Consider the following 22,391-nt stretch of genomic DNA (forward strand, 5'->3'; position numbering starts at 1 on the left):
GAAATACACAAATGTTAATAAATGGGCAGTGATAATACTAAGGTATCATTTGTGTCATTTTCCAATCATAGTGAATAAATGTTCATACATTACTTTATTAAAAATTAAGATAATGATGGATAATTTATGTCTCTTAAATCTGTTAGATTGATCTTCAGTAAGTTGTTGTCTGTGCATTCTATGTGTTCTGGTTCACCATTTCCTGCCTGCCCTCATGTCATTTTATATCAACATCTGATTTGTGCAATCTAATACAGTTCAGCAGAACTTCTATAAATAATACCATTGTTAAGCTTTTTAATGTACAGTTTTCATTTAAACACTATTTAGACTCAGATATAAGGTGAAGGACAAAGTCATGTGTCAATGTGTTTCAACCTTTTCCTATTATTCCAGTTATTCCACTTGTATCCATTTATTTACAGGTTGTCATTAAGAAGTGTTGTCTTTTAAAGATTCATTTTAATTTCTGGTTTGGTTTGGTTTTTCAGACATGTCTTCTGCCAGCAGTCTGTTATCTGAAGATCAGTTTCTGTGTTCCATCTGTCTGGATGTGTTCACTTATCCAGTCACCATACCATGTGGACACAACTTCTGCAAGAAATGTATCACAGAACACTGGGATATTAATGTCCGAAATGATTGTCCCCTGTGTAAAAAGGTTTTCATCACAAGACCTGAGCTGCACATCAACACATTCATATCTGAGATGGCTGCTCAGTTCAGACAGTCGGCTGGGAAGAAAAGTAGCAGCTGCTCAAAGCAACAATGGACCAACACAGGAGAAGTTCTCTGTGACATCTGCACTGAAACCAAACTGAAGGCTGTGAAGTCCTGCCTGGTGTGTCTGACCTCCTACTGTGAGACTCACCTGGAGCCTCATCAGAGAATCACAGGCCTGAAAAGACATAAGCTGATTGATCCTGTGGAGAACCTGGAAGACAGAATGTGTAAGAAGCATGATCGACCTCTGGAGCTGTTCTGCAAGACTGACCAGATATGTGTTTGTCAGTTCTGCACTGAGTCTAGTCACATATTTCATCATTTTGTTCCTGTGATAGAAGAATATGAAGGGAAGAAGGTTGAACTGGGGAAAACAGAGGCTGGAATTCAGAAGATGATCCAGGAGAGACGACTGAAGATTCAACAGATCAAACAGTCGGTGAAGATCAGCAAGGAAGATGCAGACAGAGAGACAGCAGCCAGTGCGCAGGTCTTCACTGCTCTGATCCAGTCTGTTGAGAGAGGTATGGCTCAGCTCATTGACATGATTGAAGAGAAGCAGAAAACAACAGAGAAACAGGCTGAAGACTTCGTCAAAGAGCTGGAAGAGGAAATCTCTGAGCTGATGAAGAGAAGTGCTGAAGTGGAGCATCTCTCACGTACTGAAGACCACCTCCAGTTCCTCCAAAGCTTCCCATCCCTGAACCCTGCTCCACCCACCAAAGACTGGACAGAGGTCAGAGTTCAGTCATCATATGAGGAGACTGTGAGGAGAGCTGTGGCTCAGCTGGAGGAGACACTTGATATAGAAGTGAAGAAGCTGTGCACTAATGTTGAGCTGAAGAGGGTCCAGCAGTATGCAGTTGATGTGACTCTTGATTCTGACACTGCAAGTCCCTATCTCATCCTGTCTGATGATGGGAAACAAGTAAAATGTAGTGACATACAAATGAATGTCCCAGACAATCCACAGAGATTTTCTGTTTGTAATGCTGTCTTAGGAAAGCAAAGTTTCTCTTCAGGCAGATTTTACTATGAAGTTCAGGTTAAAGGGAAGACTAAATGGGATTTAGGAGTGGTCAGAGAGTCAATCAACAGGAAAGGAAAAATCAGCCTTAACAGTGGCATCTGGGTCATTAATGTGAGAAATGAAAATGAGTACAAAGCTCTTGCTGGCCCTCCTGTCTTTCTCGCTCTGAAGTCAAAACCTCAGAAGGTGGGGGTGTTTGTGGATTATGAGGAGGGTCTGGTCTCCTTTTATGATGTAGATGCTGCAGTTCTTATCTACTCCTTTACTGACTGTAACTTCACTGAGAGACTCTATCTGATGTTTAGTCCCTGTAATAATGATGGTGGTAAAAACTCTGCCCCTCTGATCATCTCTCCTGTCAGTCACACTGATTAAACTTGTCCTGTGATCCTTTTGACAAATTAACAGTGGTGATGGACAGAGTATGATTTCATTTGCTTCACAGATTCTGGTGAACATGGTTATTTCTTGATGATACTTGATTACTCGATAAATTCTATTATACTTTTGATGTATCCCATTTACCAATAGCAATCTAATGTTATCAATTCACAATTTTTTTTTCAATAGTGTTCAAACATAACAAAATAATGTCATCCTTATTCAGAAGAAGTGTAAAAAGTTGTTTAAACCTGTTGTGGCAAATCATAGTAATCATAATAACAGGGTTTAATTTAATCTAATTTAATGCAGTGGTCTCACTGGGGGTTGGGACCAAAATCAGTCTGAGACCAGTCAAGATAGTTATAGTAGACTTGAATGTTATAAATAAATAAAATTGAATAGTTTTCCTAGTGAATTATGGGGTTCTTCTTCAAATAAAACAGTTGATTTGGTGAAAACCTATGCAGCTGGTGACATTGCTTTTCTTAAGCCATGAGGTTTGGAACTACTGGTTAAATTTTTGACTGATGTTAAATCTTTTTATTCTAAATGTTCAGTCATAGGGATGTAGCATGTTTATTCCACAGATAAAATGATTAAGATTGGAGAGCTCACTGATTAACATTGATTGAAGAGAGTTCCTGACCTTATGGCTGCAGAGTGTGTGCCGATTCATACGTTCTAATTAGTTCTTAAAGATATAGTGGTTCACTGCTGGTCCATGTAGTGCCACACTGTAACAAATTTCCCTGTAAAATTACAGTAAACTACTGTTTCTTACCATAATTTACAGTTAATTGCTGTAAAATGATGACACATGAGCAGTTTTTACTGTAAGTGTTTTCTTCTCATTCATATTAATAAAAACAACTTTAAATTGCAGACATTTACTGTAAATAACAATGTGTCTTCAATCTTAAAGGTCCAGTAATGAGATCAGCTCAGTTTTACATTTAAAAACACATAATAACCCTTAAGTTGCAATACACGACAGCCACTAGATGTTGCTCTATAGCACCAACATCTCAGACCAAAACAAACGTTTGTGTTGTTTACTCAATAAAGTTGGGGGGGGGGGGGAGAAAGCTGACAACTCATAAAACTCAGATCAGAATGTCAAACTAGGCAGTGATGATCAAATATGGATCGAGATTCTGTTACTATTTTAGTGCACTGTTTAGCTGTAATTTGAGAAAGTTTGTGATGTGGCAGCCATCTTGGAAATGGATGTGTAGGACATGGAGGGACTCACACGCACTAACATGCACACTCACGTGCAAAGAAAGAACGCAGAAACTCAGATTACAACACACACAGGGGGAGTGTGACTTCATTCTCTGCTCAGGTTGCCATTACTTCACTATATCTTTACATAGCAAATAGTTGTTTGCTGACATCCAGTGAGGCTCAGTGTCATTTATTGCACCTTTAACATCTAGCACAACAGAAGATGAGACAAGTGACAGCTTTATGGAACTGAACATTTATTCAGAAGCTTTCAAATATGCCAAGTATATTCAAGTATGTGTGTTCGAAAAAAAATAATTCTCAAGGTTTATGCCCTTTCAAGGGGGGTCAATGTAAATCTGTTAATTATAATATCCTGAGTTGCCAGTAAAATTTAGTCATGAGTCTTAACAGCAACTCCTTTGAAAACTACTGTTAAAAAATGTAAAAGCACAAATAAACAGATTGCAGGATCCACCATTTGTAACACCTTCGAATGTCCTCTGTTATAATTGGCAGAAGGTCGGCATCCAGGCTTCTTCAGAAGGTAGACAAAAAAAAGTTCCTCTGGCAAGTTCTTCAGAAGAGTGGTGATGAGGATTCACTGTGAGCTCGCATGTCTTCTTAGGTATTACTTTCCCCAGCTGGCCTTTGCTCTCCTCTCAGGATTAATCATAATGAAGTACTTGAAAATAACATGTAACAAATCACCTATTATGTCCCAGGTTTTAGTACAGCTTGGCAACAAACTACAGTATCTTTGCAGCAACCTAGCTACAGCTTAGAAACACAGTTGGGTTGAGCACAATGTCATGTAATTTTTGTTGTAAAGCACTTTGAGCTGCATTTCTTGTATCAAAGGTGAAAATTAGGTTATTATTATTATTATTATTATTATTATATTATTATTATTTGCTGGTAAATGAAAAAGTTTGCTGACTCTGATACAACAGTAGCTATTTGATGCAGCACCAGCAGCTCTTTAAAGAATGTTTCAAAGCAGCAAAGCGTCAGTCAGCATGTTAAACTCATAGGTTAAACTATATCAATATATAGAAAATGTAATAACACAAATATATCAGATTTATTGACTCATAGGTGGAGTCATGGCAACCGAACGGTGATATGAGACCGAGGTCATTTAAGATCTGCAGAACTTTCCACTTTCTCACTTTGCACTCGGACTTGACTCAACTGGACCTGTTGCAAAACCTGAACACCAGAGAGCATCAAAACAAACCAGAGCACGTTTCCTCTGTGTGGACACCTGAGTTGTTTTAAATTGATCCGAAGCATCGAGTACCTTTAAAGTCAATTTATCCTCTCAGTGAACTCATTTTCACATATTCCTCCAAACGCACCATCACATGTTGTTATGAGCGTGATTGAAGGAGACAAATTGAACTTCAGGTGTCTGTTTTTGGAGCTACAGCCAGAACTGTTGAGTGTAATCATTTATTATCAGATAGGAGCCCTTATCATTTAGCCACACTTGACATGGTAATTCATTTTCATAGCACTGAAATATATTTTCTTTCCGAGTGAGAAAAGAGAAGAGTATTTGTTGATTTGTCATGCAAGTGTGCGTGTGACTGAATGTGCGCGTCGTGCGCCCAAGATGCCACCGTCTCCTGCACGCTCCATGATGTGCAACTCATAAACTCGGAGAGTAATAAGTGACTATATGTGCACAGAGGCTCAGACGTTTATGTTATTTTATAGAAGCCCTTTTCCACTTTTCTGTTTTTAGAATGAACCTGTACTGCAGATATGTAAAGGTTGCCATTGACTTTGTCGAAGTATACAAATCCCCCTATCTTTATTACACGGTTTCATGATCAGAGAACAGTCTTTTATTATGTCTCGTAATGCCTCGCTTTGGTCTTTGGTTTTCTCGTTGTTTGTCTTGTTCGTCTGTCAATTGTCATATCTTATAGGGGGACTGGGCAAGGCAACATGTTGCCTGGAACCAAATAAGTTGTTTTTATAAGGTAAGGTTAAGGTAAGAATTTCTGAGAAGCAACATGTTCTCACAAAGTTCCGATGGTGCATGCTCCATGTCTGGTACGTGTGTTCTCAGCTGTGATCATGTGTTGGGATCTAAAGAGTGGCAAAAGCTATAGTTAAAAACATGTACTTATGTGAAATAAGTACATGATGTTGCTTACATAATCTTTATGATTAAACATTTTTTGTGTGTTTTCTTAATCATCTTACGTTGATTTATATATTTATTGAATGGGACAGTGTGCAGTTTGAAACATTAAAGATGCAGTGCACCAGAGTTAGCTTGAAGCGAATTTGCATCTGTAGTCCCTGACAAAAAACATACAACAGCACAACAACAAACAGTAAAAAGCAACCCCCCTCAAAAAAACAAACAAACAAAAAAAAACAAAAACAAAAAAACCCCACACAGAACACACTATACAAAATACAAAATACAAAGCTACACATAGCACATCACATACACATATAATCAGCTGTGTGACTCAATGGTGTATCACCTGATTGGTCTTTAGTACATGTTTCAGTCTGGTCTTAAATGCATTGATAGAACTACAGTTCTTCATATCATCACAGTTCTTGCAGCGATGACTCTGGGTATGAGTCCATTTAAGACGATGATGAAGATGATGATGTGGTGATAATGCTACTGATAAGGATGATGAGGATGATGATGAGTTTGATGAAGAGGAAGAAAATGTTGGACCTCTGTCCTTCCAAGCTCTATGACCACTGGAACCTTGGCTGTACTGGGATGAACCAGTTCCTCTTACAATTGTTGACTTTGTGCGTCGTACTTATCGGCATCTTGAACTTCCTCATCAGCATCTTTAACTTCCAGAGCAACATCTTGAACTTCCTCATCAGCTTCTTGAACTTCCAGAGCAACATCTTGAACTTCCACGTCAGCTTCTTGAACTTCCTGAGCAGCTGGAACAACCTGATGATGATGATGATGAATGGAGCACATTTTCAGAACACTCCGCCTGTGAGGAAAGCCTCGGAGAAGAGGACTGACTCTCTCAACAACTGGCCTCTTCTCCCCAACAAAGAGAAGCAGAGAGATGAGCTACAGGGAGATGAATCCTGCTAAGAAGCCGAGAGGGAGCTGTGAAGATAGCCTCAGACAGACAGACAGCTCAGAAGAGCCAACTCCATCAATGTCTAGCCCTGGGTCCTTTACAAATAGGAGCTTTGAGAGACACCGTGAGATTTTTCCCGAGAGGCCATGGTGGTATAACGACAACGACTCAGATAAGGATTGTCAACCCTGTATAATGCAGGACTGACCGACCATCTGGAAACAGCAGGATCTGGTAGCTTGATTTTTCTTTGTAACCCTGAGGAGTGGCCTTTGCATCTGGCAGGGCTGGAAGTGCCCTCAATAGCATCTTGCACCAGGGTTTATCTTTATCTAGTGGCTGGATTCTGCTTTTGAAAGCCTGAGGGCTGGCCTTTGCGTCTGGCAGGGCTTTTGTAACTCATCCTTTTTACATCTGATAGGGCTGGCAATGCCATGGGTAGCCTTTGTGCCTGGCAGGGCTTGTAGTGTCCTAGGTAGCGTCTTGCACCAGGGTCTATCTGTATCCAGTGACTGGATTTGGTTTTGTAACAATAAGGGCTGGCCTTTGCGACTGGCGGGGCTAGTGAGGCCACAGATAGTCTTGGCATCCAAAGCCCTAAATACAATATAATCCCCTTTTGAGGTCTGGTATTAGGGGGCGATCTTGCTTTCTCTGATCCAAGCCTGACCTTTGACCTCCAGACCTTTGCCGTTGCTCCTTTGAGTCAATGGAAGCCAGTTTAAAACTGACATTTAAAACTACATCTGCCATCGTGGCCTGAGGCTCAGTGCGCTTTACAAGGATAAGAGGAGCCAGGGATTGAAAAACACAACAACCCTAAAAAGGATCCGCTCAACCACCCAAGCAACTGTAAATCATATAAAGAATGAAAGTATCTGGTTTCTTTCCATTTACTATCACTTATTATCCATTTAATGATCACTTTATCCATTTTAAGTCACTTATTTAATGAGTCAAACATTACTTATTTTGTTGTTTGCTCTTATTTTTTAAAATGATTTTTTACTGAGGTGAAGATTGCTTTACAAGATACTGGCATGAAAATCATTAATGACAACATTAACACATGAATCTTGCAAGCCTTATATTGTAATTCAGTCATTACTTATCTTACTCACTCTGTTGTACTCATTGTTGTATTTTTTTCTGAAGTGCATTTGGCTGTAACAGGCAGAAGTATGGTAACAATTACTGAAAACATTTAGAAAAATCTCCTTTAAATCTTAATATGTCTTATTTAATTATTCAAAGATTATTTTTCACTTACTTATTCTGTTTTTTGTCACAGAGGTTCAGGTGGCTATAGCAGACAAAGGTACAGTTAATGATGACATTAACACAAGTCTCCTGCAAGTGTAATTATAACTTTTATTCAATAATTCAATGATTATTTGTCTTTCTTATTCTGTTGTACTTGTATGTTCCTTCAGCTGCTGCCACCGGCTGACCTCAAACACCATCCAGAGGTGTAAGGAGAGCAGATTGTTGTCAAGATGCTGTAGTAATAAACTATTAACTCCATATCTCACCCATATAACTGAATAGTAACTAATGTGTAAAGGCACTATTTTTATGTACTGATTCTGCCTAATGTACTTCTTACATATAGTTAGCCTATACATATTTTAGACTGTCTTTTAAAGGTGTGGTGTTGAATTCAATAAAAACAAGATATCAAATTTTTCTTGTAGCTTAAATATAGTATAAATCATTCATACATTTGTACAATGTATATTCTCAGCTGTACTTTGTGCCTGGTGCTAATTAGCAAATGTTAACATGCTAACACACTGATCTAAGATGGTGATTACAGTAACCATTATACCTTATTATTAACACCACTGAATCTAAATTTCATCTATGGTCTTCTCATTAATGCAAATAATGTTGCTTTTAATTTGACAAGTTGACATTGTGGGTGTATGTGATGTGCTATTGTGTGTAGCGTTGTATTTTGTATTTAGTGTTCTGTGTGTTTTTTGCTTTGTATTGTATGTTATTGTGCTGTTATATGTTTTAATTGTAAGGTACTGCAGATGAAAATTAGCTTGAAGCTAAATCTGGTACAGTACATCAAATGTCAACATTTATGTTTCATACTGTACACAGTCCCATTAAATAAATACAACAACAAAACATCAGCATGTTAGCATGCTAATGTTTGACCCTTTAGACCTTTTTAAAATAGTCTACAAGTCTACTTTTATATATTTGTGTCACATGTGACTTAAGGCGTTTGTTGTGTGTTTGTTTAAGTGATACTTCTGCTTTGAAAGGTCGATACTGTGTGGTCTGCTTGGAGCAAAATGTCATTCATTTTGGTGTACTATCAGTATTGGCGAACAACACATCTGAAAAGCAATATTAATATTTGTTTCACAGATTGAAAAGTGGGTGTAGGAGTTTGTCACTGAATACTCTACGGTTAGCAACAGGAAAACAGTATAGTGGTCCTAAACATTTGGGCACCTTTAAACACCAGCATTTGAAGTAAAACTTGGGTATTTGGGATTGATATTTTATCCACTTACACAACATCATTTACTGCAGTAACTATGGAAATCTCAGCTGTATGTTTGTATTGGCAGCTAATGATCCACACTCATCAGAACAGATTGTTTAGTTCATTGACTGCAGAGACACATGATTTGCAGGAAACATGGAAAACCCACACTGACCGCCAAACAAAACACAAGCTGCTCAGTGTTGGCTAGAAGTTTGTCTTACCAGTCCCATCAACCTGTTTTGGTTAGTCAATCATTTACAGCTCCCTTTTTCGTAGAAAAATCATGTTGACTGATAAAATGTCGAATGTGGTTACAGACTTTAGTGTTTCATCAACTGCTGTAGCAAGTAGACAAATGTGAGGTTTGTTTCTTCACCTGCTAATAGAACAGATTTCAAAACGAATATTTTGACTTGTGTTATTACCAGTCCAGTGGGTTCATTGAAAAATATTATTGATTATCAAAGCTATTTTAAGTATTAATTTAAGTAGAAATACAATCTAGAAGTAAACTTTTAACTTAAAACATTATATCAGTCATGGACTCATCCAAAGTGAATATCCTGTTGACTGTGACAGAGCAGTGCAAGTCATACATGTCATACAACCAGGAATTTCCATGTTTTAAGCTGTGTGCAATTTTCAAAAATGTAACTTCATCATTTATGCCTTTGAATTATTGGACAACTTGAGCTAAATGATTTTTTATTTATTTATTTATTTTTTTATCATATTCAAAGTTAGTTCACCCAAATAACTACAGTTCGGACATTTCTCTCTCCACCCCAGTACAGTGGATGTGATTGGAATTTGCTTTGTGATGCTCACGGAACTGAAAAATTTAAAATAATAATTTACACACAGCGTCCATGTTACTCTAAATAATTCACAAACCTTGCTGTGAATGGTTTTCATGGGGACCAATCTTTGGTCAGAGGTAGTTCCAACTGTCCAACAGGTTTATTCAGAGTATCCAGAGTAACAAGGAAAGATGTGTTTGATAGTTTGTAGCAAATCTAAACTGCTACAAACTAGAATAACTTCAAATTCCATTTATCTCTGTTATATTTTGGGGGAGGAAGAAATATCAGGGACAGTTATCTCAAATCTGGAATAATAAAACCAAAACTATCTGCATGAGCAGATACCACTGGAGCTAAAAGAGCATGTTTTCTGTCATTTATGCCAACCCTTTAAAGAGTGACTTGACACTCTTTTAAAATCATGTCTTTGCTGACCTCCAGTGGTTGAACTTCTCCTCTTGTAGCAGACGTCACTGTTGGGTGATGATGCAGGTCACAGAGGGCCGCAAAACTGCCTTTCAGCCCGGTGTTACGTTATTCTTTAACTTTTAAAACCTTCTTCATATTACAAATGAAATGTCAAATTTATAAGCAATAAAATACATTTTTGCTGTATTCAATACAGTATGGCGGCTAATGTTAGCTAATGTTACCAAACTTTCCATAGATATAGTGGTACTACTTTTTGATAAGGCATCCTCTAGGATTTATAAGGATTAAATAATGGCTTAATCAATGGCTAATAAATCATTTACTGATGCTTTATACATCATTCATAAGCCATTAATAGCATAATTTTGTTTTGGCAGGTTGTAAAAAATCCCTATTTACCATTATCTAATAATCGTCACAATGGTAATAATTGTTCAGCCATTGTTCAGCAACAGCTACACAGTCTGGCTTTAGTTAATTATGAAGCTCAATAATGTACCAACGCATTTACATCACTGTTGGCATGTCCCATGTGAGAGGGGAAGAACTGTGATCGCTGATTGTTGGTGCACACACAGGCCTGTGGGGAAGCATACAGTAAGCATATCCACGATGTAAATTTCTCTCCCAACCCAAATTGCTTTAATGTGAAGAATAGATGGCCCCACTCAACTTTCTGCATCGAGACATCTAACCACCTCCAGGTTAGACAGAGGGGCCAGGGAGTGAATGATGTTAAGAAGTCTCCGTATGTTTGTGAAGGAATGCCTTTTTTAATAAACCCTGTTTGGAGATTATATGGAGATTATAGAGGGCAAAATAGTGTCAATTCTACATGCAAGGACTTTAGCAAGTAGCTTTTCATCTACATTAAGAAACGAAATAGGCTGATAGGAAGAGCACAAATTACATTTTTATCCTTTTTAAGTATCAGTGAAATAGAGGCTTGGGTGAGAGTTGGTGGTAGTGTACCTTTTTGGAGAGAGTCCTCAAACATTTATAGCAGCAAAAGTGCTAACTGATTGGAAAACTTCTCTCCTCATCTGTTATTTCACTAAGATTTAATGGTGTGTCCAAGTTTTTGTGATGTTCTGGCATTAATTTAGGAACACTGAGCCCATTGAAGAAATTTAGCATGTCAACACCATGTTCAGGTGAGTCAGATTTGAGTAGATCAGAGTAATAGGCTCTGAAAGTCTCATTAATTTCAGAGGGATTAGTTGTCAGCGAACCTAAATTATTGGTTATTTGAGAAATTTCTCGTGAGGCCATCCTGCCCATCAACTGGTATGCAAGAATACAATGTTCCCCGAGCTTTAAGCAGCATGTTTTCTGTGTACCTAGCGGATTAAAGATTGAACTCCGTCTGATGACAAAGTCTCTCCTTGAACAGCTCAGGAGATGGTAACATGGAGCATCAATGGTCAAGATCAGCTATTGCTTCTATAAGCTTGCGTTGTTGTCTCTTTAGTGGCTTGTTATTGTAAGCCTAAGGAATGCCTTAAGAGTTTCCCACAGTGATGACGGACTGGTATCTTTGGTTTTGTTAGTCTCCACAAAGAACCCAATAGATAGAGTGATGAGATTACAAAATTTGGTGTCTGATAAAAGCGTGGAATCCAATCTCCAGGAGCGACTCTCTATGGTGGACCTCTAGGTTTAAGTCAAGTATCGAGTGTAGAGTGGTCAGAATTAACTATAGAGGAATTAGAAGTAAGAAGTGTCTTATCTATATAAAAAAAAAATATACAAGAGTAAGAGATATGGACATATGAATTAAAAGAATAGTGCCTATCAGTTGGATGAGAGAATCTCCATGGATCAACAAAGCCACACTGATCCATAAAGGTAGCCTTTATGGATCAGTTACACACGGTTACACCTTCCAACATCTTGGAGGGTGTAACCGTTCTAGAGCTAGATCTGTCTAGACTAGGATCCATCACACAATGGATGTTTTCTCAAAATATTAGCTTGTGAATGTGTAAGTCAGGAAGTGACGATATAAGTTTCTTCATAAAATCTACGTCATCCCAATTTGGGGCATACACACTTGCAAGAACAACTGGGATTTGGTTGACGGAACCAATTACTATAATATTTTGGCCATTAGAGTCACAAATGGTATTAGAGGGGATAAAATTCACTTTTTTATTAATCAAAATGGCTGCACCTCTCGTTTTGAAGTTGAACAAAGAATAAAAAATGTGACCTATCCAGGGCCTGCTAAGTCGTTGATCATCTATAGTGCGCAAGTGTGTTTCTTGTAAGAATGTGATGTCTGTATTGAAATGTTGCAGTTGAGAGAATACTCTAGCACGCTTCACAGGTCCGTCCAGGCCTCCCACATTCCATGAGATCATTTTGATGAAGCCTCTCACTCTCTCCAATCTACTTTGGTTATTTGTCATAACAGTCTCTGATATTCAAATGATAATGGAACATAAGGATCTGCCTCAACTGAGAAGTTGTTGGGTATATGTATAAACCCAAGACGGTACTGCAGCAAGAAGAGAATGGTGGATACCCTCTACGCCATACCTTTCCATCCTCCCCCTTGAATCTATGCTCATCTTCCAAACAATGATGAGCTGCAGGTGACCTCCAGAGTGGCTAAATGAGAGCACTATCCTTACAGTATCATTAATGATCAGTCTCATACATGTATTTTGAGTTTGTGTGGTATTTTCCACTGAGATTCTGAAGTCAGCAGTTGACAAATCTCCCAATCTGTCCCGTTTGACCATTACCTACCAAGTATATAGACGAAATCATGTCACAACATGGTAAGACCATACTTAAACATGACAAATGACATTTATTGAACAAGTAGAAATTACAAGTGTGTATAAAAATACAAACTTTGCTTTAGAAATGAACAGTAGTGCATCTCCTTCTGCAAATATGTTCTCTAGATTAAGTGCAGATCTACATCACATGCTAATACCAATGTAACTAATGACAAAAACAAAACATGTTGCATCTCCACCCAAAATATGAGGAGTACAATAATCTCTCTAAACTAGATCCCATAAATACAATATTTAGAGAACAAAAGTAGAGTTTTAATACAATCATTTCCACTGTGTTCAGTCTATATGGCAGCATTGAACATACATCCTGAAAATCATTCATGTCCACAAAGAGCAAAGAATACAGTAGAGTATTGAAAATAAAATATTTTAAAGGATAAGTTAATAAATAAAAAGACATTTGACAAATAAGCCCCACATATTGTATGAAGAAACACTTAAATTAAAGAGGAGGAATGTTTAATCCTTTCTTCCTTTATCATTTCTGAAAAATTGAGGTTCAGTACTGTGAGTAAAGCTGCTGCTAGATGTGGTGTTACAGGTAATTTGGTTACATGGTTCATTATCTGTACTGCTGCTCAAATCCTGAACAAATGAATGGTAGGACTGAAAATACAGCTTGGTGCTGTAAAAGCAGCTCTACTGCATCATTCATTCACTCATTAATACAGTGACTGACAATGAGGTGGCATCACAGAGACTGCGCTAATGTACCTGCACCTCTGCGACGCCACCTTCTGGCAGGGAATACAAAGTTTCAAAAACTTGAGTCCAAAAAAAGCGAAAGCTATGTCCGGTATCCCTGAAATCTGATTGGACACAACTATAAAAAGGTACAGATTAACCTGAAATTGCCAGATTCAGTGATTATTGATGAAAGTTTCAGGACATGGTTCAAATGGAGGACATCAAATCTCTTAGTGGACAGATGCTTGTCTTCATTTATATACAAAAATATATATTCAAGCTGTACAACAACACATCAACAAGGCAAATTTAGCCCTCCCCCACCCCATCCCAATAAAGGTGTGAAAAGCTCATGCAAAATACTCCTATCTTCGAGTAAAGTGAGCTCTGCAAACGGCCCCAGAACCTGAATCAAACATTCTCAGAAGGCCTCAAACTAAAACTCATCTACTGAAGGGAGAATCCTCACAGCCTGTTCGGTCTGTGGAAGAACAGGGTGTTTAATGATATCATTCAAATATAAATAGCTACCGAGCCTGTTCTGACACCACTAGAAAAGCTGTTGAAGAGCAGCAACAACAGTGCATGTTTCACTGTGTGTTGTTGCCATGATCTTCCTGAGGGTTGATTTAGCTTATAATGGTTCACTAGACAGTTTCAAATAACAGCTGCATCTGGACTGGTGCTGAGAGCTGGAAGCCTCCCTGAACATTTGTTTGTGCTTTCTATGTGCATGAATCTATTCTTTGTAACTACAATGATCCAAAGCTATGTTTATCTCCTTCATTATTTACAGACCTCACAAGGACATGAGCACTAAGGACAACAAGGAACCTGCATGACTTTTTGGTAAAGATACACAGAACTATTAGTATCAGTATCAGCTTTAAAAATGTTCAATATATTGTTACTGCTGATATCTAGTCTGCTGTGGAATTTGCATTTGTGTGTTCTTTCTTGAGGAGTGTGTCACATGATAACAGAAATAAAGTTTCACTCTCTTAAATATTACCTTGAGACTGATGTATATGAAAGAAAAAGCTGAGTTACACCAGTATTAATAAATAAATATTGGACTGTAGTTCATTCAGCTCAGTTGAATCAGGGTTTGTAAAGTCGGATCCCCTGAATTGTTGCCCTCATCATTAAACTAGGCTACTGTTGTTCTCTTCACTAAGGCAAAACGGATACTGATCACAGCAAAAAATCTGAGAGGAAACTTGTGAAAAATACTTGTGTTTGATGGAAAAATTGTGGATAAAGGTGTAAAATGCTTACAGTAACATTAGCTTGTGATGAGGTGAGTGAGGCAGAGAGACACCATGACTGAACTGAACAACGTTAATTCTCCACCATAGTTTAGGATCAGGCTACGTGGGTCATGTTTCAATTAATTAGAATGAATTCATTCATTCTTTCTAACTCAGTTTTCTGAAAGTTCCATCCCTGTTGTCCATTTAGCGACTGAGCTAACGCACTAGCTGGTGTCAAGAAAGTGACACTAAAAGTGACAGAAAGTGTCACAGCAAAATTTATCAGAGCATCTTCGTGTAAAATAGCCAGCTAGATTGCTAACAGGCAGTTAGCAAGCTAGCTTGATGGAGTGTTACCCATGACATCACCAATTGAGGTAGCTTGCTAACTAGCCAAAAGTCTAGAAATTTTTCACAATCATGCTCTGCTTGCGGTGACACTTTCTGGCGTGACCAGGCTCTTAATCTGTCTCACATAATGCATACTGCTATAAATGGGTGTGACCATATTAATTATTACTCTCAGCTTCCAAAAGCCATACTGGTGCATGTCTACTTTGAAGACGTTGGTGGCATTGTGCCTCAGTGACTGGCTAGCTATAAGAGTTTTGGAAGTGTATATATTCTACTTTACATAAACCTAGAAATTCATTTTCAAAAAAACTAAGACAAGTTCAGATCCTATGAGAGAACGAAGTAGACACATGAAACAGAGCAGCATTTGAGAACAAGCTTGTTGATTCAACAAGAGGAAAGGCAAAGAGTGGAAGGCTGCTTTCCTATTTATGGCTGCATCCTATGAGTAAAGGGTGAACACCAGAGGTCTCCAGGTTTCCATGCAGCATTCATTGATCCAGCATTTCAGACACAGAACAAAAGAAAGTATTTACAAAGAATCTCATGGCAATCAAAGACACTGAAAACAGAACCAGTCCAGGTGGTATCAGAGATATAAACATGTGTGGAGAAACTACAGTGAGGTTTGGTTTGGATCATGTTGAGTGTTGTATGTCAGTGTCTCATACTGAGCATCCGTCTAGGAAGACTTTACCAATCCTGTGCTGCCATCACTATGCTGCTCCTCCCTGCTCCTCTTTCTCCTCCACCTCCTCTTCTTGTTTGGGTATGGAAGGCGGCGACATGCTTACTGCGATCTGTCCTGCTGCCTGCTCCTGCTCCTGCTGCTGCTGCTCCTCCTCTTCCTCATCCTCCTCCTCCTCCATCTCCATCTCCATCTCCATCTCCTCCCCTTCTTCCTGTTGCTGGAGCAGGTTTGGTTTCCTCTGACAGCAGGGTTTATACAGATGGGGATCGATGATGACTTCTCCGTAGCGTCCCTTATACACTATCCCACAGCACACCTTCTGCCTGCAACATCAAACAGGCTTCTGTCAGGTCAGTTTGCATAAACTGCAATACAATAAGCACTTTTGGAAGATTTGTTTAGAGTGAATTCAATGTGTTATACGGATGACATTGAAGAGTCATCTTTAGGATGGAACAAAAGAATCCTCCATGTCATCGGTTATTGGGACATAAAAATGTAACTGCCACATTTGGACAGGTTAGACTCTCCATGGTGGGTCACATGACACATAATATACTGCTCAGGTCACTTTAGCCACTTGTTGACTAATGAACATGTGCACAAAGCTCTTAGTCATAGATGGTAGATAACATACACAGTATATGAACACTAACAGACACTTTCTCATGAGTTAAAAGAAACAAAAAACTGGATGTCCAAGCATCAGGCTCTGACGTGCCTATTTTCTGTTTTATTACTTTTTGCAAAACTGAAGGACTAAATGTACAAAGGCTTTGCATCCGCTTTGAGGCACAGATTTGACACACTGTGCAACAGAGTTTGAATCCGTGGAGGAGATGGTTACCTTTTCCAGTAGGTGAGGTCCAGGAAGGAGAAGGCTGGAGGAAGGGCGTCGCCAGCTGAAAGCTCTGTGTCTGAGCCCTCGTCTGATTGGTTGCTGTAGCTGGGTGACTGAGCGGGCGAGGCGCTGGAGGTGGTGCTGTGGGCGTCAGAATCTGGGTGCGACACAGACGGCACTGATCACAACACTTCCTACTGACTGTAACAGTCACAGTGCAGACTGTCTGCTGAGAAATTCACTTTCTAGAGAGACCTCAATGGCTACTTGTGTTGAACATTCTGTTCACAATGATAGAGTTTTTGATCATTGTTCCACAAAATGTCAAAACATGAATAAAGTCAGCTTTGCTCAATTGAAACATAATTCAACACTAATTTAGAATGACTACTTGTTTGAGCTGCGTTCGTGCAGTTTGTGTGTTGTGTGCAGACTGAGTTGGTGGAAGTGTGGTAAGTTATGAACAGTAGATGTAACAAGTGTAATGTCTTTAATAATGGTGAAACTGTGTTTACACTATACTCTATATACTAAGGGCTTCATATGAAACAGTGCACGTTGCCATCTACTGGTACTATTAGTTTGCTGCTAATAAGTTGGCACATCAGTATTCTACACAAAGTGTGGTTCAAATAGGTCCACACAGATGAACACTGACTCAATTCTCCTCCTGTCACCTGTGTGTGTAACTGAACTTGAGGTTAATAAATCTTGTCTGATAAAAGTAGTGATAGGAACTGTTAGAACAGAAAGTAAACCAGAACTGTGATGAGTAGTGAGCCGGGTCAGAGCGAGCTGAATCTGAATTTCTTTATCTTTCTGTGTAATTGTCCTGTCACTAATTTAGTTCCACTAAGTTTTATTTAGTAGAAGAGTAGGGTTCATATGATTCTGGAAGTTGCACACTGACACTGATAGTTATGTCACGGACAGATATTACTTGTCTGTGACAGTTATGCAAGTTTTATCTGCAACCAGTTTCAGGTTTATTACAATAAGTAACTACGTGCAGTCACACAATGACAAGTGACACTCTTAAAATACACCACCACCACCCACAGAGTGTGTGGGAGAAGTGAAACAAGCCTCAGATCTCCAGTAGCAGACATAACGTCACTAACTGTCACGTATTAACAACGTTAATACTACAGTACGAGTCACTACTACTGCTTACTGTTTCTCTTCAGCTCACTCTGCACCCGATTCATCTGGCTCGGCCTCAGCTTCTTCTGCATCTTTTTGGTCTTCAGTGTTGACTTCACGCTTGACCCAGCTTTTGCATCGACCACCTGAAACCACACAGGACACAAGGTTCAAGGGATTTACAAAAAACAAAGCTGAGTGATGTCACCATGCTGGTAAATCAGGGTGTTTCAGGATCACAAAGTGCCTGATATAAAGCACCACAAAACTTCTACAAGTGTGATGCTGCTCAATGCTTCCTTACATGATTCCAGTTCTTCTTGGATCCAGCTGGAAGTTTTTTCCATCTCTTGACCAGGAGGACGCAGGCGTTACAGATGTCCCCACAACGCACCTCCCCCAGCCTGCAGGGACAGAAGAGTGACACCAGCTGAGCATTACTCAGATACAGACAAACAACATGCTCAACCAGAGATTTATCCCTTCTATAGGTGCATTTATTACATCAACAGAAACTCTATAGTGTGCATATTAAATATACCTTTACTTGTATGTTTGGTATCCACTAGAATTGGAAATAATTGTGATGGACGTTCATTTGCCACAGCATCATCCACAGCTATTGAAATAATAATGCTTCTCATGGTAACTCATATCACAAGTAACCATGGCAATGGACTTTGGCAATATGCTTCAGCCAACAACAAGTCAGCAGAAAGTAAGTCATCATCAGAGCTGTGACACATTCCATGACTCAAAACTAGGCTTTACAAGAGCCTAAGCACAGCTGCATGTGTCAGAGAATGAGTTGGACCTGTGGGAGGTGCCGCTAAACTCACCCGAAGCAGCTCTTGAAGTCCGTCTCGTAGCGCTTGCTGTCGGTGAAGCGGGAACTGGATGACTTGGCTCTGCAGATGCAGCAGCCGTCTATGCTCCGGTACATCTTCGGCTTGTGGAAGCCAAACATCTGCAGCAGCAGCACGAGCCAAAGAGAAACATAAACACATCAGACAGTTAATTAGACTTATTCCTGGGAATATAACAGAATGACATTATAGCTGGGATGCTTGCCAGTTTCACCAGCTTAAGGACAACTACAATGGAAAATGGGCCAAATACATAATTAAAAACAAAGATGGAAATAAATCAAACTTTTAAATATAATTAATTAATGTCATCAGAAGAATGGGACATCAAGAAGCTAGAGCATTATAAAACTTTAAACCATTTAAAGACTAATTTGTCTCAGAACTGGCAGAACTAGGACATATAAAGTATTATTCTTCACCTGACACAATAGATTAACATATATCATACTATTGCATATGTTCCACATTATTATAACCGTTGTTTATAGCTTCACAAAGAGAGAAAGTGAAACATAATACAAACATGATGACAGGATCTATGTGCGTAACATGTACATTTACGTCATATGCCATTTGAGCCGACACCCTCCCTCCTCTCCTGCGGACATCGGGGAAAGAAGAAGAAGGGGGGGGGGGGGGGGGGGGGGGGGTGTGGGTGTGGGTGTGTGTGTGTGTGTGTGTGTGTAGTGTGTAGTGAGGGCTGAGCATCAGCAGGAAGGAACAGCGCGGCTCGGCTGTCTCTTATGCAACCGCGGTGCTGATGCAACTGGGGGCTCGACATGTAGCCGGGATGTTGAGCCGAGGTGATGTACGTCGAATCACAAACATCATATTGTGCTGTATATTTTAGTTGTATTACATTCACTTTATGCCCTTTACTTGTGTCAGTGACGTGAGATTAAATAGTAACAGAAAACGACAAGCTTCATACAAACAGCAAAAATACTAAAAACAGAGCACAATGAAGAGATATTTGAGCTGTCATCATTATGTCACTGTCAACTGAGATATGTTTGCATCGCTTTGGGGTGTGATATCGTTGGAAACGCCGTGTGCTGGCAGTGATTGTGTAATCCTGTCCTGACTGGAGCTGGCACATGGCCGCACTATGGATGCGGGAGGCGGCGTGGTGCCGACGCGACGATGCTCTGCCGGCTGCACACAAGTCAAGTTCAAGTCTGCAAATCGACCTGAATGTGACTGGAAAACGCACAGAGTTCACAAATCCGCTACACAGTAGATTATGGAAACGATTATGAAATGTTTCAGATGTAAAGGAATGAACAGACAACTGTTGGATAAGAACTTACGTAATTCGACATGAAAATGTAGCTTTTTCAAATTTAATTGAGTTTGTTCAGTCGCCTCGCGACATGGAGCATTTCACCAACATGTGCGTCCATTAGCACGTTAATGCTACCGCGCACATGTGAAAACAAACAGCTGTTTCGGTTTTGCTTCGGCGATACAAGTAGCATTCTTACTATTACTGATTGGAAATGCTAAGCCGACATTAATGAGCGGCTCACTAAGGATGCAGCAACTCATTTACACTTACAACACTGTAAACACTCGCATGTTCTTCGACGTTTGGCAGCCGTGGTGTTGGAAACTGCAGTTTGAGATATAACACCACCCTGTGCTTGAGGTGTCGGCGGAGTTTAAATGTTCCTGATGGGGGGCTGGACACTGACGCAGACAACACACCCACCACCCCGGCGACAAAGTCGAGTTCAGCTTTACTCACACCAGCTTTCACACACTCTCAGAAAATACTAGAATGCCTTTCACTTGAAGCACGTTCAGCTAGCGTAACATTTAAACTTGGTCTCGTTTTGAGCAGGTATCCGGACAAAGAAAACGAGAAGTCAGTGGGCTTGTCGTCTTCGACAGAATACCCTGAGTGTAACGTTACAATGCATAACGTAAGCATACGAACACTTAATAAAGTTGGCATATGGCGTCTCAAACATTGCTATTTGCTTTAAAGTTATGTTTCGTTTAGTAACAGAGCAGCCAGCTGACGTTACACGGCTGAACAATCAAACGCCGTCAGCCGACAGACACCATTAGTGTGGGTCACCGTCCCAGTAGCCTTTTAACACACCTCAGTAACATTCACACAGAAACAACAGCGTTACATGAACTAGCATTAAAACTTCCGACATGAAAACCTCAAAGTTTAACACTTTTCGTCAGCGCTGGACTTTGTTGAACTGGCTGTTTCGAGATGTGAATCAGAGACACCATCCTCCGATAACTCCGATAACACACTCTGTGCTGACAAAAAACACTGGTTTTGGACACAAGTCAGAAAACACACTTACCTTATGTCAAAGTGAAAAGCTCAGCGACTCACACTTGTGTCCTATGCGGTAAAAAAAGACCTCTTATAGAGAACTGATTCTCATTTCACCGTTAACAATGCTGTTGCAGACCATCATTTGATACATTGCCCGCCGAAGCGTCAATACACGGGAATAACAGATGTATTTTCCGGGCAACTTTTCAAAGTAAAGCAACCACCGCGAGAATGCATTTGGAAAGAGTAACCACTCTGTTCCCCACAGAGAGACAAACACAGAGAGAGACTAAATAACACCCATTCCGTACCTGCTAATCGTATTTCTACGTAAAAATATTATAATATGAACATTTTTGGAGAAACGACGATCCAATGATTTTGAAGACTATCTTTCTACTTCCGATCTAGCGATGATTAAATATGGCTACCTTGACGCAGTCAGCAGTGTGTTCCGTAGTAGAAACGTCCACGCAGGCGCGCTACGCGACTCCCGCGCCTCCATTTTCTGATTTTTTTCAATCAGGGCGATTTGCATGCAGCTGTGACGTCACCCTGCGTACGCACATAACAATGTCCATATAAGGAGTGGGCCTACGCGGGAAAAGGTGGTTAAAGCAGTTTCCATGGAGAGGCTGCAGGACAGGCAAGCTGTAAATAAATAAATAAAATAAGAAGCGTAGTAAAATATGAGTTATGAATAAATACGAAATCTATTTATTTTTTGTTGTGCTTAATTTCATTTTAGTTTTATTATTTTTCTTTAACATGGAATTTTTGGTTCAGTGCGTGTGACAAAATAATCTCAACTCAAAAGCCACTTACTATTTTTTGGGGGGCCTTCAATTGAATTTTACAGCAAAATGATTTTCTCTTCTACAATGTTTTGTTGTTACAAAAAAGAACAACTGTTATGTAAAGAAAATAGAGTATATTGTAAAAAAAAAAGAAAAGAAAAAAAAGAAAACAGATGATACCATCTGGTAAATTTATTCTGCTTAAATTTAAACCATCTGATGTAACTGCCTTTGCCAGAATATGGGTGTCAGTATTGCTGATGCTGTAATATGTAGGTTATGTAAGGGGCACACAGTGATGAACAGGATGTTGACCCTGCTGGTGTACATTCATAATGTCTTCTACCTAGGACTGACATTACCCCTCATAAGTAAATTCAAGCCACATTTATGAAACATCACATGATTATGCAGAGTGTCACTCCAATGATTACATTTCTGAAT

At 39.4% G+C, this 22,391-nt stretch overlaps 2 protein-coding genes across 4 annotated transcripts; one reads left to right on the top strand and one right to left on the bottom strand.

Moving 5' to 3' along the window:
- Positions 1-493: 493 nt before the first annotated feature.
- On the top strand, positions 494-2,128 carry LOC121891161 (E3 ubiquitin-protein ligase TRIM21-like). Its single transcript, XM_042403934.1, has one exon. The coding sequence runs from the start codon at positions 494-496 to the stop codon at positions 2,126-2,128; it is 1,635 nt and encodes a 544-aa protein (XP_042259868.1).
- A 10,867-nt stretch (positions 2,129-12,995) lies between these two features.
- Positions 12,996-21,319, bottom strand: LOC121891089 (SIN3-HDAC complex-associated factor-like). Of its 3 annotated transcripts, none has more exons than XM_042403821.1 (6): positions 21,176-21,319; positions 18,819-18,946; positions 18,284-18,383; positions 18,011-18,125; positions 16,843-16,993; positions 12,996-16,318 (listed from the first exon to the last, which is right to left on the bottom strand). In XM_042403821.1, the coding sequence occupies exons 2-6, from the start codon at positions 18,944-18,946 to the stop codon at positions 16,021-16,023; spliced, it is 792 nt and encodes a 263-aa protein (XP_042259755.1). In that variant the 5' UTR covers positions 21,176-21,319; the 3' UTR covers positions 12,996-16,020. The 3 variants fall into 3 exon arrangements, with proteins under 3 accessions (XP_042259755.1, XP_042259756.1, XP_042259754.1); XM_042403822.1 differs by lacking the exon at positions 21,176-21,319 and adding an exon at positions 20,407-20,605; XM_042403820.1 differs by lacking the exon at positions 21,176-21,319 and adding an exon at positions 20,159-20,388.
- Between the last annotated feature and the right edge of the window lie 1,072 nt (positions 21,320-22,391).

Source organism: Thunnus maccoyii, chromosome 23 (genome assembly GCF_910596095.1).
Source record: "Thunnus maccoyii chromosome 23, fThuMac1.1, whole genome shotgun sequence".
Lineage (NCBI taxonomy): Eukaryota > Metazoa > Chordata > Actinopteri > Scombriformes > Scombridae > Thunnus > Thunnus maccoyii.

Bases quoted from the DNA above. Each gene is read 5' to 3' on its own strand.
- LOC121891161 (XM_042403934.1), top strand. From the start codon at position 494: ATGTCTTCTGCCAGCAGTCTGTTATCTGAAGATCAGTTTCTGTGTTCC.
- LOC121891089 (XM_042403820.1), bottom strand. The intron at 18,126-18,283 runs GTAAGGAAGCAT...GTGTGGTTTCAG, and splicing joins CCAAGAAGAACTGGAATCAT to GTGGTCGATGCAAAAGCTGG. The intron at 16,994-18,010 runs GTAAGCAGTAGT...TGTCGCACCCAG, and splicing joins GAGTGAGCTGAAGAGAAACA to ATTCTGACGCCCACAGCACC.